Consider the following 14,118-nt stretch of genomic DNA (forward strand, 5'->3'; position numbering starts at 1 on the left):
ATTATAAGACATTGATGAAAGAAATTAAAGAACACAAATAAATGGAAAGATAGTCCATGCTTATGGATTGGAAGAATAAATACTGTTAAAATGTTCCTACTACCAAAGCAATGTGCAGATTCAATGCAATCTCTGTCAAAGTTACAATGTCATTTTTCAGAAATAGAACAAACAATCCTAAAATTTGTATGGAACCACAAAAGACCTTGAGTAGCCAAAGCAATCTTGATAAAGAAGAACAGAGCTGGAAACATTATACTCTCTGATTTCAAATTTTATTACAAAGTTATAGTAATCAAAACAGTATGATATTGGCATAAAAACGGACACACAGATCAATGGAACATAATAGAGATCCCAGAAATAAAGCCACACATGTATGGTCAATTAATTCATGACAAAGGAGCCAGGAATATACAATGAGGAAAGGACAATCTCTTCAGTAAATGGTGTTGGGAAAACTGGAAGGCCACATAAAAAGTAATGAAACCGAACCACTATATTACCTCATACAGAAAGTTAACTCAAAATGAATTAAAGACTTGAATGTAAGACCTGAAACCAAAAATCTCTTAGAGTTAAAAATAGGCAATAAGCTCCTTGGTGATGATATTTTGGATTTGACACCAAAAGCAAAGTCACTGGGACTACATCAAACTAAAAAGCCTCTGAACAGCAAAGGAAACCATCAGCAAAATAAAAAGGTGACCTACTGAATGGGAGAAAACATTTTCAAATTATATACCTGATATGAGGTTAATATGCAAAATATATAAAGAACTCATACAGCTCAACAGCAAAAAAAAAAAAAAAAAAAAAAAATCCAATCTGATTTATAAATGGGCAGAGAATCCAAATAGACATTTTCCAAAGAAGATATACAGATGGCCAATGGATACAATAAAAGATGTTTAACATCACTAATCATCAGGGAAAAGGCAAATCAAAACCTCAAGGATTATCACCTCACACCTGTTAGAATGGCTATTATCAAAAAGACAAGAAATAACAAGTGCAGGAAAGGATGTAGAGGAAATAGAATCCTTGTGCACTGTTAATGGGAATGTAAATCAGTGCAGTCACTATGGAAAACAATATGGAAGTTCCTCAAAAAATTAAAAATAGAACTACTATACAATCCAACAATCCCACTTCTAGATGTTTATCCAAAGAAAATGAAAACACTAACTTGAGGGACTTCCCTGGTGGTCCAGTAGTTAGGACTCCGCACTTTCACTGCCGAGGGCCTGGGTTCAATCCCTGGTTGGGGAACTAAGATCCCACAAGTCACGCAACACAGCCAAAATAAAAAATAAAAAAAACACTAACTTGAATATGCACCCCCATATTCACTGCAGCATTATTTACAATAGCCAAGATATGGAAACAACTCAAGTGTCCACTGATGGCTGAATGGATAAAGAAAATGTGGCATATACACAATAGAATATAATTCAGCCATAAAAAAGAATGAAACTTTGCCATTTGTGACAACATGGATGGACCTTGAGAGTATTATGCTAAGTGAAATAAATCAGACAGAGCAGACAGAGAGAGACAAATACCATATGATCTCACTTATATGTGGAATCTTAAAAAAAAAAAAAAGCTCCTGGATATAGATACAAAGATCACATTGGTGGTTACAACAGGCAGGGGTGGAAGGCGGGTAAAATGGGTGAAAGAAGTCAGAGGTACAAACTTCCAGTTATAAAACAAATAAATCCTGTGAATGTAATGTACAGCATAGTGGCTATAGTTAATAACACTGTATTACATATTTGAAAGTTGCTAGGTGAGTAGATCTTAAAATTTCTCATCACAAGATAAAATATTTTATAGCTGTGTTATGATAGATGTGAACTAGACTTATTATTTCGCAGTGTATACAAATAACAAATCATTATGTTGTACACTTGCAACTAATATAATGTTGTATGTCAGTTATACATCAATCATAGAAAAGATGAGTGAGGTATTCACCTATTCAGAAATAGAAAAATAAATATTTTCATGATTTATATTACTTATTTAAACAATGTTATTATTTTAAAAATTGTAATGCATGCTTACAATATTACAGAGATACAGTATCTTCTTCAACCATTCAAACCACTCTCTGAGGGTTGTTATCCCAATTTTATAGATGAGGAAACCAAGAGAGAACAAGTCATTTAATGAAGTGTTGGAACTAGAATTTGGATCCATGTTGTCTGATGCAGAGCCTGGACTCTTCAACATGTGGATACATCATTTCTTGAAAAAAAAAGTTTTCCCAAAGATACTTATTCTATACCACCTAAGTGTCTTTATTTAATTTTCCTTTATCCTGTGAGAAACTTTACCAGTGAATATTAATGTGTGAATAATCATCTTTTTTAATCACCTACTGTGAATTTGGTTCAACCAAGAATAATATCCTCCTAATTACTTGTTACTGAGGAAGCAACATTTCGATAGGTAAAACAATCAAAATAAATTTTGATTAGGAAATTTAGGGTCTCCAAGACCAAGAGAATAAAGCAAAGTTGTCTTTGTACAACCATAGAACAATTTAGTCATCTAGAGACTTGACCAAAACATTCAAAAAGAGAAATAAATTATATAGAGAATAATTTTCTACAACCGTCAAAAAAAGACAGGAACAATAAAGAAATGGATGGATTTATTGACAATCATATGTAAAATATGTTTACACCATAACAAAAATTTAAAGACAAATAACATGGAGAACATTTGCAATGTATATGTAAAACAAGGAGTTATAGCCTTGATATATAATGGGCTCTTTCTTTTCAGCTTAAAAAGAACAGCAGTAGAAAAGTGGAAGAAAACACGAAGTAACAATATGTGGAAGAAGAAAATACACTGTCAATAACATTTGAAAAAATTCTTATTTGTATAAATAAATAGCCCATCTGAGAGCATTGACTGTCTCTCCATTTGTTTGTGAGAAGAGGCACAGTTGATACAAAGGCACAGAATAAAACATAAAAACAAAAACATAAACAAAAACCCACCAAAGTATGTATCTAACCACATCAAATTATTTCAGCAATTTCCAAATCTTATTTTATTTTTTCCTAAATAAGTCACCTTAATATGTACTAGAAGTCCTCATTGTATAATTGATACTAGATAAAGTCCACTTGTACAAACTAATGTAAAAGAAAGACCAACATTTCATAATAAATGGTGGGGCAGGGGAGTTCAGTAAGCTTTATCTTGAAAAATTAAAAAAAATAGTTTTGAAAATAAGTTTATCTTATACTTCCAAGATTTAAGGGGCTTCCCTGGTGGCGCAGTGGTTAAGAATCTGCCTGCCAGTGCAGGGGACACAGGTTCGAGCCCTGGTCCAGGAAGATCCCACATGCCACGGAGCAACTAAGCCCGTGCGCCACAACTACTGAGCCTGCGCTCTAGAGCCCGCGAGCCACAACTACTGAGCCCGCGTGCTCTAGAGCCCATGCTCCACAACAAGAGAAGCCACGGCAACGAGAAGCTGGCACACCACAACAAAGAGTAGCCCCCGCTAGCCCGCACACAGCAATGAAGACCCAATGCAGCGAAAAATCAATAAATAAGATTTAAGCTACAATTGTGTATATGCAGTAATTATTAGACTGAGGAAGAATCAAGGGTTGAGAGGGCCATTATTTCTCAACCTAATTTTATAGTAGCAGGGTAGCACGACTCTAACTCTTGTTTCACTTCTGTAACATGTATAATGTGTCATTTTTGCAAAAAAAACAGAATACTTTTGGATTTTATTTTTACCAAGAGCATCTCTTAATACTTCGTGCTTCAATTCATCCTCCTTTGAAGCACCTGCCAATCTTCTTAGTGTCCCTGTTGATTTTCTATATTTAAATCATTAACTTGTTTAATTCTGATGTTCTCCCATTTGTCAATAACTTTGCCTTAGACAAAGGCAATAACTTTGCCTTAGACAAACTTAGACAAATCTCTACTACTACTTTCATGGCTTTCGTAAAATCTGAATTACTTTGAAAGTAAATGTAATTGCCATAGTACACACTGTGTTCACTATTATCAAGTGTTAGCGTCTGACAGCTGGTGAAAGGCAGTCCACAATGTCCTTGATGTCATGACACAGATGAAGGAAGGCTAATGACAGGTAGGAAGGGTGAGTGAGTGGCAGGCAATTTGCAAGTGTCAGCTCATCAGTAAATAATTTTGCTTCTATTGCTTTTAACATTTATTGCTTTCTTATACAACCTCATAACTGCAATGATTCTGTGAAGAATGGGGACTTCCTGTATAATATGGTAAAATTGAAGATGCTTTAACACAATTCTTAAGTGATTCTCTTAGCTCTAATGTGATGTAGTCAAGACAGACATCATTATTTCCACTTTATACTTGACTTAGAGAGCTTACACAATTTGCTTGAGTTCACAGAATCATTGAATAATGTAGCTGAGATTTGTACCCAAATCTGTTTCTGTACTAAAATCCTGTTTAATCTAATGTATTATACTGCCTCCCAGTGGTATGAACTTATATTCACAGATATCTGTAATAAATAGTTACATTATTTCCATTCTTCTGGATTTGGGAAGGTTGAAGATTTAATTGTTCATTAGCAAAGTAATTTTTCCCTGCATACCAAGGATGCTCTTTTTTAATATTCACATCTTTCTGAATTTGTACAATTTTACGCTTTAGACATGCAAGGCGAAGTTAATTATATGAAAAGTTAACATGTATAGTGTTTATTTTATCCAAGGCATTGTATCCTAAAAGTTATGAAACTATTATTATTATTCCTACTTTAAGAGTAAAATGAATGAATCTTGTAGTCTACGTAACTTGCCTATATTACACAGCTAACAGTGGCCAAGCTAAGGCTCACACTCTCCAAATCCAAACCATACCTTTAGAGCTGCTTTCCAATATAGTAGCCATTAATCACATTTGAGTATTTAAATTTAAATCAATTATAATTAAATAAAATTTTAAAAATCTTGCCACATTTCAAGTGCTCATGAGCCCCATTGTGGCTGGTGGCTACAGTTTTGGTTGCACTGATGTGGAATATTTCCACCATTGCAGAAAGCTGATTCAACGGTGTTAGTCTAGAATAAAGATAATAGTTTTCTTCCAGATGTTGAACAAAAAACAAAAAACTTGATTTGTTCTGGAGATCTGAAAACTTTGATCTAAGTTTTAACTCCAAAATATTGTTTAAATATTGTTTTTATATCTTCCAAATTTGGCACAAATGGGTTTTTGTACCAGTATCTCTAATCGACCTGGAAGTCGATTTCAGAAATGTCACTGCACCATCAGTCACGCTCATTGTATTGTGACCCTGATACCCCACTACCAGGTGAGATTTCAGTTTAAGTGATTAATCATTCCAATTCTGGATCTACACTCTCCCGTAATTTCATCTGAAGGTTTTGACTTGGGTTTGTAGTCTTGTCTATAAAATGGATGATTCTTTATATAAGAAGCAGTTGATTTTTTATCAATTCAATAAAAGAGTCAAAAAAGGACTCAATAAAGGAGTCAAACAATTATCATTACACTGTGCATCTTGCCTTGCTACCTTTCTACACTGAGTTGATTCAAATTTTTATCCAATACTAATGAAGCTGTTAGAGCATTTTCCTGTAACAACTGAAATATCAGTTTTAAAGGCCTGATAGTTTGATGGTCTGTCAACTTCACGACCGTGTAGTTATTTTTGCCAACATCCCAACACTGATTTCTGTTCTCCTCACTCCATTTGTCATATTATCTTCTGTGCTAATTGGAAAGAAACATTTCATATTATCTTTTTCTTTGTTTGGGCCCAACAACTCCAATTTTCTTACACAGTCAACTGCCATCTTATCATTGTTTGTATGGTATACCATAACATGTGGTCCTTCTCCATCTGTATTTCTAGCTTCTTTCTTTTTTTCCCATGGAGTTTTGTGAGGGCTCTGCAGTACCATTGCCAAGGGCTGAGTCAGGATCATTTTGGCATATATCTTACATCAGTAGATACAAAGGGAATGTCTTGTGACTTCAGAGAACTATTTTCAGCCTCATTTTAAGGCTTTGTACTTAGCTTATTTTTATCCACCTCTCAAAGTCTGAATAAGAGCTTATTCCAGATTGCAGTAATGCTACGATTGCATCAGTCATTTCCGGGCACTCAGAAACAGAAGTAGCACCTGTCAGTATAGGGGCAGGGCACTTTTCACGATTGGTTATCCCAAGGCCAAGGCAGGCATCTGGGTTAGGTAACTTTTCAGCAGAGTTTGCTTCGAAGCCCTATTTGCATCCACAGCTTCTACAGACTGCATAGCATTCATATGGCTCTTCTTATGCAAGGAGGTTTTCAGAGGATGGAGGTGATGCTTTTTGCTTTATTCTTCTCAAAGACGAATTCTCTAAGGATGTGGTACTGAGGTGTAGGGAGCCTGTTCTCACTATATCTACTCCACAGAGAACCAATTTGTTTCATCAACACTCATGAAACTCACTACACAAAAAGCTGGTCTCCCTTGTGTGTGGGCAAGTTCCTGTGGGGCACTCTAGAACTCTAGCACCGAAGGCAATGGATGGCATGTCTTCTTAGGTGGATCTGATGGCAGGAGTTTGAAAAGTATGATTTGGAAATTATATTGAACCTCATAAAAGTCGGACAAGGCTTACTTATTAGGAGTATTGAAGGGGCACATGCAGTTTCCTCCTGCTTTTTCTCACTGCTTTGGAAAAAGCTGAAAAACCCTTTATTTTCTTCTCTTTCATAATGTCTAGGTTCTGGGATGCCTGACAGGACTCTTTGCTGACATCTATGGCATACCATTCTTTTGGTCCCAGATCATTAAGGGATGTTGTCAAGTAGAAAGTCTCCTGAGTTTGATAATCCCTCAACAACACAGTGTGTTGATCAAACTCACATTTGCTGCATATAACAGGAAAAAGGTCCTGAAGTGACATGTGAACTAACCCTCACTATTGTCTTCTGGGTTTTCTTTTCTTTGAAACTTTGCAATTACTCTATTTCCACAAAAAGTAAAGACAACATATTTCTGAACTTGGGGTGAAGCAAGGCAGACAGTAAAAATCAGATATCATTTTTAAATGTTTCATTTCAGTTTACCAAAGAATCTATGAGATTGTTAAGAGTTACAGACAGTGCAAAAAAGGGTTTCCTTATAGATACAGAAAAATCCAGCATTAAAAAACATCAACAGTATTCCAAACAACCACAGTAAAATATCTCTCATCAGTTCATTTAGCCTTAAGGCATTAGTTCTTATTCCACTGGATTTTGGGTCTCATGGAGTTGTTTCTCAACTAAAAAGAGTTCTGGAAATCTTGATCAATACACTGGAAAGATCTGAATATTGTCCAAGTAAGGACATCCCCAAGAGTCTGTCCTTTGGAGCGGGGCTGTAGGGAGTTTGAGGTGTATGGTGCCGTCCTTTTCTGTGGGGCTCAGAGGTGGTCCTTCTTCATTGAAGTCACAAATTCTGACCTCTAGCTGGTTGCAGACCCTTTGGACAAGCATCAGAGTAAAACAAAACTATCTGTAGATGGACAGATAACAGTTTTGGGGGGTTTTTATGCTCATTTTACAAAAGATAAAATTGGAAGACACAGAAGTTGAGTAGCTTGCCCAGGGTCACAGAAGTAATAATCAAAAAGTCAAGAATTCCCACCAGGCAGCCTGGCTCCTACACTGTAATCCCAAACTGCTAAGTGGGATACACCCCCGCTGTCCCGCACCCCACGCACACCTGTGTGCTGGTGTTCTTGACAAAGCCATTTACCTTCTGAGCAAAGTCAGAGGAGCCCTCCGTGTCTTAATCAAAACCCGTCCCTCTGGCATTTTGAGGGGCTGCTGTCGATGTCCCTGCCTCAAGTAAGCCCCATGGGGCCCATGGTTTGAAGCTGTCTTGCCAGATTTGACTGGAGCACATTTAACTCCAAGGTCAACCACTGTGAACGCTGAGGGGCTGAGACAAGCTCCCTGCTAGCCATGTGGTGTCCTTTGTACACATGAGAAAAAGCACCCCTTTGGGGGCAAGGATACTTTTTTATGAAGGTATCATCTGCCCCTTCTGGGCTGAGGCAGAACCGCATCACCCCACCGAGATGCAGGACTTGTTTTGAGTTTTCTTAAAATTGATCATGCCTCCCACGGTGTCCTCCTATTACAGGTGCAGGGCTCTTTCTTAATCCAGAATTGTTTGCTTTAAAATTACCTTCTCCACTTCCAACATTCCAGTTGCAGTGTTTGGCTTAGGGATAGATAGTGAGGTTTTTACATCTGGCAGCAGATCAAAGCATGCAGCTTGAAGGATTTCATGAGGTTGTGCATACAGGAATACCAGCAAGTCTTTGCTACCTGGAAGAGCAGTAGATTTGCTAAGACTTCCTGTAGAGAGGCCAGTGTCTTTACCACGTTCGCCTTCTGTTCCATGATGAAAGGCGATTTCACAGAACTGTCAACCGAAGAAACAACTATTCCGTCTCCACTGGAGGATTGTTCGGCTCTTCGGCCATGCTTCATTTTTCTCTGAAAATCATTAGTATGTCTCTTGGTAAGGCTTCATCTCTGATGGACAAAGTTAAACTCTAGAGACTTCTAGTGGCAAAATCCAAATGGTAATAAAAAGGCTGACCTCAGTCTTCCCCTGCGGTGGCTGCGGCCAGGGAACGGGGCTGCTGGGGCAGAGGTGACGCTTCCTGTGCTTGTTTTAACTCTGCCTGTGCCTGCGAGCAGGGGATGGGGCTGCAGAGGCGGAGGTGGCGACATCCTGTGCTTGTGGTATTCAACAGTCCTTCGCCCTGGAGGTGTTTGTGCCCGCCCTCTCTCCTCCTACTCATCCCTCCTGGTGTCTGCCCGATTTGAAGAGGGAGAAGAAATGGCACTTTCTCCATAGCTCAGCCCAGAGTCTAAGGTTCTCACGCTCTTGCGAGGCACTGCAAAGCCTTCCCCGCCCCCCGCCCCGCAGCATTCTCCTACCCAGAACTCACGACCTGATCTCACCTCCTCTGACCATCACTCGGAAGTGAGGGCGAAGTGGGTTGCATCTCGGCGAGGGAGGAATCCGGCCACAGGGAGGGTTAGGGGTTAGGGGAGGTCACTGGTGACCCTGATAGGAGCAGTTTTGGTGAAGCGGTAGAGAAGAAAAAACACACCATAAACAAACAAAAACAGACATCCAAATGGGTTCAAGGAAGAGACTAGGAGGATAGTGAAGAGGGGATTATTATAGACAACACTTTTGAAGATGTATGCTGTAAAAGGGGCACCAAAACAGCTGAAAATTGTCATCGTTACAGTGCAATCGTGATTAAAGCTGTTTCACCCAAAGGGATCCTTCATTTTAGTTCTAGACACTACTTTTGTTAACTTATTTAGGAATTAAATCAGCTAGCCTGGAACCATTGACTGTTTTATTCTTGCCAGAGAGCCAAGCTCTTAGGTAATGAGACAAGTGAGTTTGGATGAAATGGTTAATGATGGAGAAAGATCTGACGCAGGCACACAACACTGTCGAAAAGAGTGGGCCAGGGGTTCAGATGCGGGCTCTGAGCGGCATCTGCCCGATGGCAGCAGTAGTTCTAGGGGGGAGACACCATGGGTCCTGAAAGTATCTTCCCCAGTCAGACTGAGGAACTCGGGCCACACCAGGGCGGTACAGAAGGCACTGGGGATTGGAGCGGTGAGGAACCAGAGGAAGAGCAAGAGGAAACGGGGGCAGGACCAGCTGGCTACTCCTACCAGCCCCTGAACCAAGATCCTGAACAAGAGGAGGTGGATCCGGCACCAGTGGGGGATGGAGAAGATGTAGTTGCTGATATCCAGTGTGGGAGCCAGGTATGGGGGAGGAGGCATTGTTCCTGAGCAGGTGAAGCTGGAGTCCCTGCAGGACCTCTGGCTCTGCAGGCCCTGGGGCTTCATTTCCCAGACCCACCATTAGAAAGCGAGGATGCACAAGAGGAGGGAGCTACAGCACTGAGCAACCACAGCTCTATTCCCATGGACCCAGAACGCGTAGAGCTGGTGAAAAGGACGATGGCTGGAGTAAGCCTGCCTGTGCCAGGGGTTCCTGCCTGGGCTCGAGAGAGATCAGATGTCCTGTGGGAAGATGTAGGACAGAAGGTCCTCCAAGCCGGGCAGGCTGCCCCTGCCTGGAAATGACCACCTTGAGAGTTGCCTTATCTCCCTGCATTCCAGGCCAGAACCAACACAGGACTGAACACATCCTGGTTGTAATGTTCACCTCCATCCTCCCCGTCTCCCTTCCACGTCAAGGCAAATCAGACTTCCTCTCAGAGACCCACTTTATTCAGTTCTGTACATATGGGGACATCGGCCCAGGCCCAACCCACCGTAGCAAGTATCATTCTGTGGAGAATAAAGCATCCTATGTACACAGCCAAAAAAAAAAAGAAAGAAAGAGTGGGCCAGGTAGAGGACAACAGAGGCAGGACTGGAGCATCAGGAGTTTCAAAGTGGGTACTTGAAACTGGAAAGTAGAATACCGAGCAAACGGTGTTGAAGAACAACAGAAAAACACGTAACATTCTTCCCATTTTTTCTCAAGGCACACCATGTTGACAGTTTTCTCATTATCATTTGGATTTTGCCACCAGAAGTCTCTGGAGTTCAACTTTGTCCATCAGAGATGAAGTCTTACCAAGAGACACACTAAGAGTTTTCAAAGAAAAATGAAACATGGCAGAATAATCTGTAAAGAAAAACATACTGCTTTGGTCATGATCCAGATGGTGAGGACTTGAATGCATGATTTTTATTTAACTAATTAGAAAAGGAATTTCCTTTGCAATTATATTTTTATGTTATTCCTTTCTGTGACATAACAAAAAAAGATCAAATAATCCACTGTAAGAAGGGTATTTTGAGTCATTCATTGAGCAATGACATGCTTGTTACTAGTTTTGGCTCCTGGGAAACAAAACAGACAGGTCCCTCCACTCAAAGTACTGACACTGGAGGGTCAGCATGAGTTTACCTGAGGAAATAAAGCCTAAGGTGAATTTGAATCAAGTAGGAGTTAACCAGAAGAGGTGATTTGAGAGTGGATCGAGGACATGCAGGAAGTGGAGGAGGGCTTTCTGAGTAGTAATTACATGGACTTTCTATTTGTTAGTGTTACACGTGAATTTATTTTTTTTAATTTTTATTTTATATTGGAGTATAGTTGATTAACAATGTTGTGTTAGTTTTAGGTATACAGCAAAGTGATTCAGTTTATATAAATATATAAAAGAATATATATATTCTAGTTCAAATTCTTTTCCCATTTAGGTTATTACAGAATACTGAGGCGAGTTCCTTGTGCTATACAGTAGGTCCTTGTTGGCTATTTTAAATACTGCAATGTATATATATATATATATATATATATATATGTATGTATTATATATATATGTATTTATATATATATATATGTCAATCCCAAACTCCCAATCTGTCCCTCCCCCCACCCTTCACCCTGTAACTATTTCCCAGGTAACCATAAGTTCGTTCTCTAAGTCTGTCAGTCTGTTTCTATTTTGTAAATATGTTCATTTGTTTCATTTTCTTTTAGAGTCTGCATACAAGAGATATCATATGATATTCGCCTTTCTCTGCCTGACATTCTTCACTTAGTGTGATAATCTCTAGGTCCATCCATGTTGGTGCAAATGGCATTATTTCATTCTTTTTAATAGCTGAGTAGTATTCCATTGTATATATGTGCCACAACTTCTTTATACACTCATCTGTTGATGGACATTTAGATTGTGTCCATGAACATGGACTTTTAAACCATATTGTAATATAATGAAGACTTCAAGACAAATAGAAATACCTACTACTACCTCCAAAGTGAGGGACTCAAAATGACAAGCTTTTTGTTAAATACCTCTTCTTTCCATCATTTGTTTTTTTCTCCCAGCTGTCATTCCCTGCTATGTAGCCTCATGTTCCACTCTAGGCCTATGTTCATCCCTTACTTCTAATCTACTATTTATAGTTTGTGAACTATTCAAATAATCAAACCCATTAGAATTGTGCATAATGTAACTACATAACTGATTTTGAATCAGGATCGGAGTGGGGCATGCTTCTGTATAGTATTTATTAGCTTTATTCTGAGCACAATGTTTCAGCAGATCTTTATAAAATTAATAAATTCTTTACAGGCTTATGTATTATTCATATATTTTATTTTAAACTCTATTAATGAGATTTTTTCCTCAGTTAAGTTTAATTAGCATAATCTTTAATTTTTGAGTAGTTCACTGTCCCCCATGATGAAATGCAGATTTCCTAATGTATGAAAGCAGAGTATGTCAAGAGACTTTCCCTGTGAAAGACTCAGCTAGTGTGGTTCTATTTTTTCCCTATTACAAACAATGCTGCAATGTACATTGCTACATAGGTGCTTATTCTGAGAATTTCTCTCCAGTAGGAAACTACCAGCTTATAGAATGAATATGCACATTCTTCAACTTTGTTAGATATTGACAAATTTTTCTTAAAAGGAATTGTAGCAATTTATATTTTCATTTCCCAATAATGAGAATTCTGGAAAATTGCTTGTCACTGACTCCTCAAATATTGCCTCTCTCATCTATTTCATTTATTTCTTATGGAATTATTATTGAATGATTTCTGGCATCTTCTCATTCTATCATCCAAGTTTTTTAAATGTTTTATGTTTTTTAATCTTTTATTATCCTCAACTTTAAGTTACAGTACATTAATTACTCCTTCAGTTTAATTTAATCAGCTATTTATTTGATTCATTAAAAAATTTAGCAGATTGTTCATTTCTTTTATTTTTGAATTTTATTTTATTTTATTTTTTTATACAGCATGTTCTTATTAGTTATCTATTATATACAAATTAGTGTATATATGTCAATCCCAATCTCCTAATTCATTCCACCACCACCACCTCCCCACTTTCCCCCCTTGGTGTCCATACGTTTTTTTCTGTAGGTCTGTGTCTCTACTTCTGCCTTGCTAACTGGTTCATTTGTACCATTTTTCTAGATTCCACATATATGCATTAATATACTATATTTGTTTTTCTCTTTCTGACTTACTTCACTCTGTATGACCATCTCTAGGTCCATCCACGTCTCAACAAATGACTCAATTTCATTCCTTTTTATGGCTGAGTAATATCCCATTGTATATATGGTTTAATTTAATCAGCTATTTATTCGATTCATTAAAAAATTTAACAGATTGTTCATTTCTAAACGTTCTATTTAGTTATTTTAAAAATGTGAAGCCAAAGATCTCACAGCAAGATAGAGTCTGGTCCAGCAATAAAGTCCAAGAATAATCCTTGCCAAAAAAAAAAAAAAAGTATCTATTTTTGTTTCCTTTATTTTGTAACACTCTGTTTTGGTTCATTACTTACAACGTGATCTTGGTTTCTTCTGATCCTAATCCTCTTTTTCGTTGCTTCTGTTGACTCTCCCAGACAATGATTTTTGTCTTCTATTGTGGACTCACCTTAAATGTGGATTTTTCCACATTGTAGGTGTGTCATTCTAGAGTAGTTTTTTTAATTGAAATAAAATTGGAGTACAGTAAGTCCCCTACATATGAATGAGTTCCATTCCGAGAGCACGTTCGTAAGTCCAATTTGTTCGTAAGTCCAACAAAGTTAGCCTGGGTGCCCAACTAACACGATTGGCTATATAGTACTGTACTGTAATCAGTTTATAATACTTTTCCTACAAATAATAAATAAAAAATACAAAAACAAAAAATAGAGAAAACATTTTTAACTTACAGTACAGTACCTTGAAAAGTACAGTAGTACAGTACAACAGCTGGCATACAAGGGCTGGCATCGAGTGAACAGGCAAGAAGAGTTACCGACTGGAGGAGGGAGAGGAGGTGGGAGATGGTAGAGCTGAAGGGTTGCCAGCAATAGGAGACTGAGAAAGCTGCAATTTCACTCACGCCTGATGTTGATGGCACAATTTCTGGTTCCTTGCTGGATTCAATTCTATCTACCTTCTTGAAAAAACGATTCAGTGATGTCTGGGTAGTAGCTCTTTATTTCCCATCACAGATGACACCGTAGCACTGGATTACATTCTGAACGG

General features: G+C 38.2%; 1 protein-coding gene and 1 pseudogene across 1 annotated transcript; one reads left to right on the top strand and one right to left on the bottom strand.

Annotated features, from left to right (window-relative positions):
• The first annotated feature begins 4,131 nt into the window (after positions 1–4,131).
• On the top strand, positions 4,132–10,177 carry LOC133101754 (male-enhanced antigen 1-like). Its single transcript, XM_061206683.1, has 4 exons — positions 4,132–4,138; positions 5,014–5,045; positions 9,602–9,853; positions 9,923–10,177. Exons 1-4 carry the CDS (start codon positions 4,132–4,134, stop codon positions 10,175–10,177), a joined length of 546 nt encoding a protein of 181 aa, XP_061062666.1.
• LOC133101310 (cordon-bleu protein-like 1) lies at positions 5,572–9,032 on the bottom strand (annotated as a pseudogene).
• Positions 10,178–14,118: the final 3,941 nt, after the last annotated feature.

This window comes from Eubalaena glacialis, chromosome 11 (assembly GCF_028564815.1).
Source record: "Eubalaena glacialis isolate mEubGla1 chromosome 11, mEubGla1.1.hap2.+ XY, whole genome shotgun sequence".
In the NCBI taxonomy this organism is placed as follows: domain Eukaryota; kingdom Metazoa; phylum Chordata; class Mammalia; order Artiodactyla; family Balaenidae; genus Eubalaena; species Eubalaena glacialis.

Excerpts from the sequence above, each read along its gene's own strand:
- LOC133101754 (XM_061206683.1), top strand. Across the intron at positions 5,046-9,601 it reads TGGTGGCTACAGTTTTGGTT|GGGGGAGACACCATGGGTCC; the intron begins GCACTGATGTGG and ends CAGTAGTTCTAG. Across the intron at positions 9,854-9,922 it reads ATATCCAGTGTGGGAGCCAG|GCCCTGGGGCTTCATTTCCC; the intron begins GTATGGGGGAGG and ends CTGGCTCTGCAG.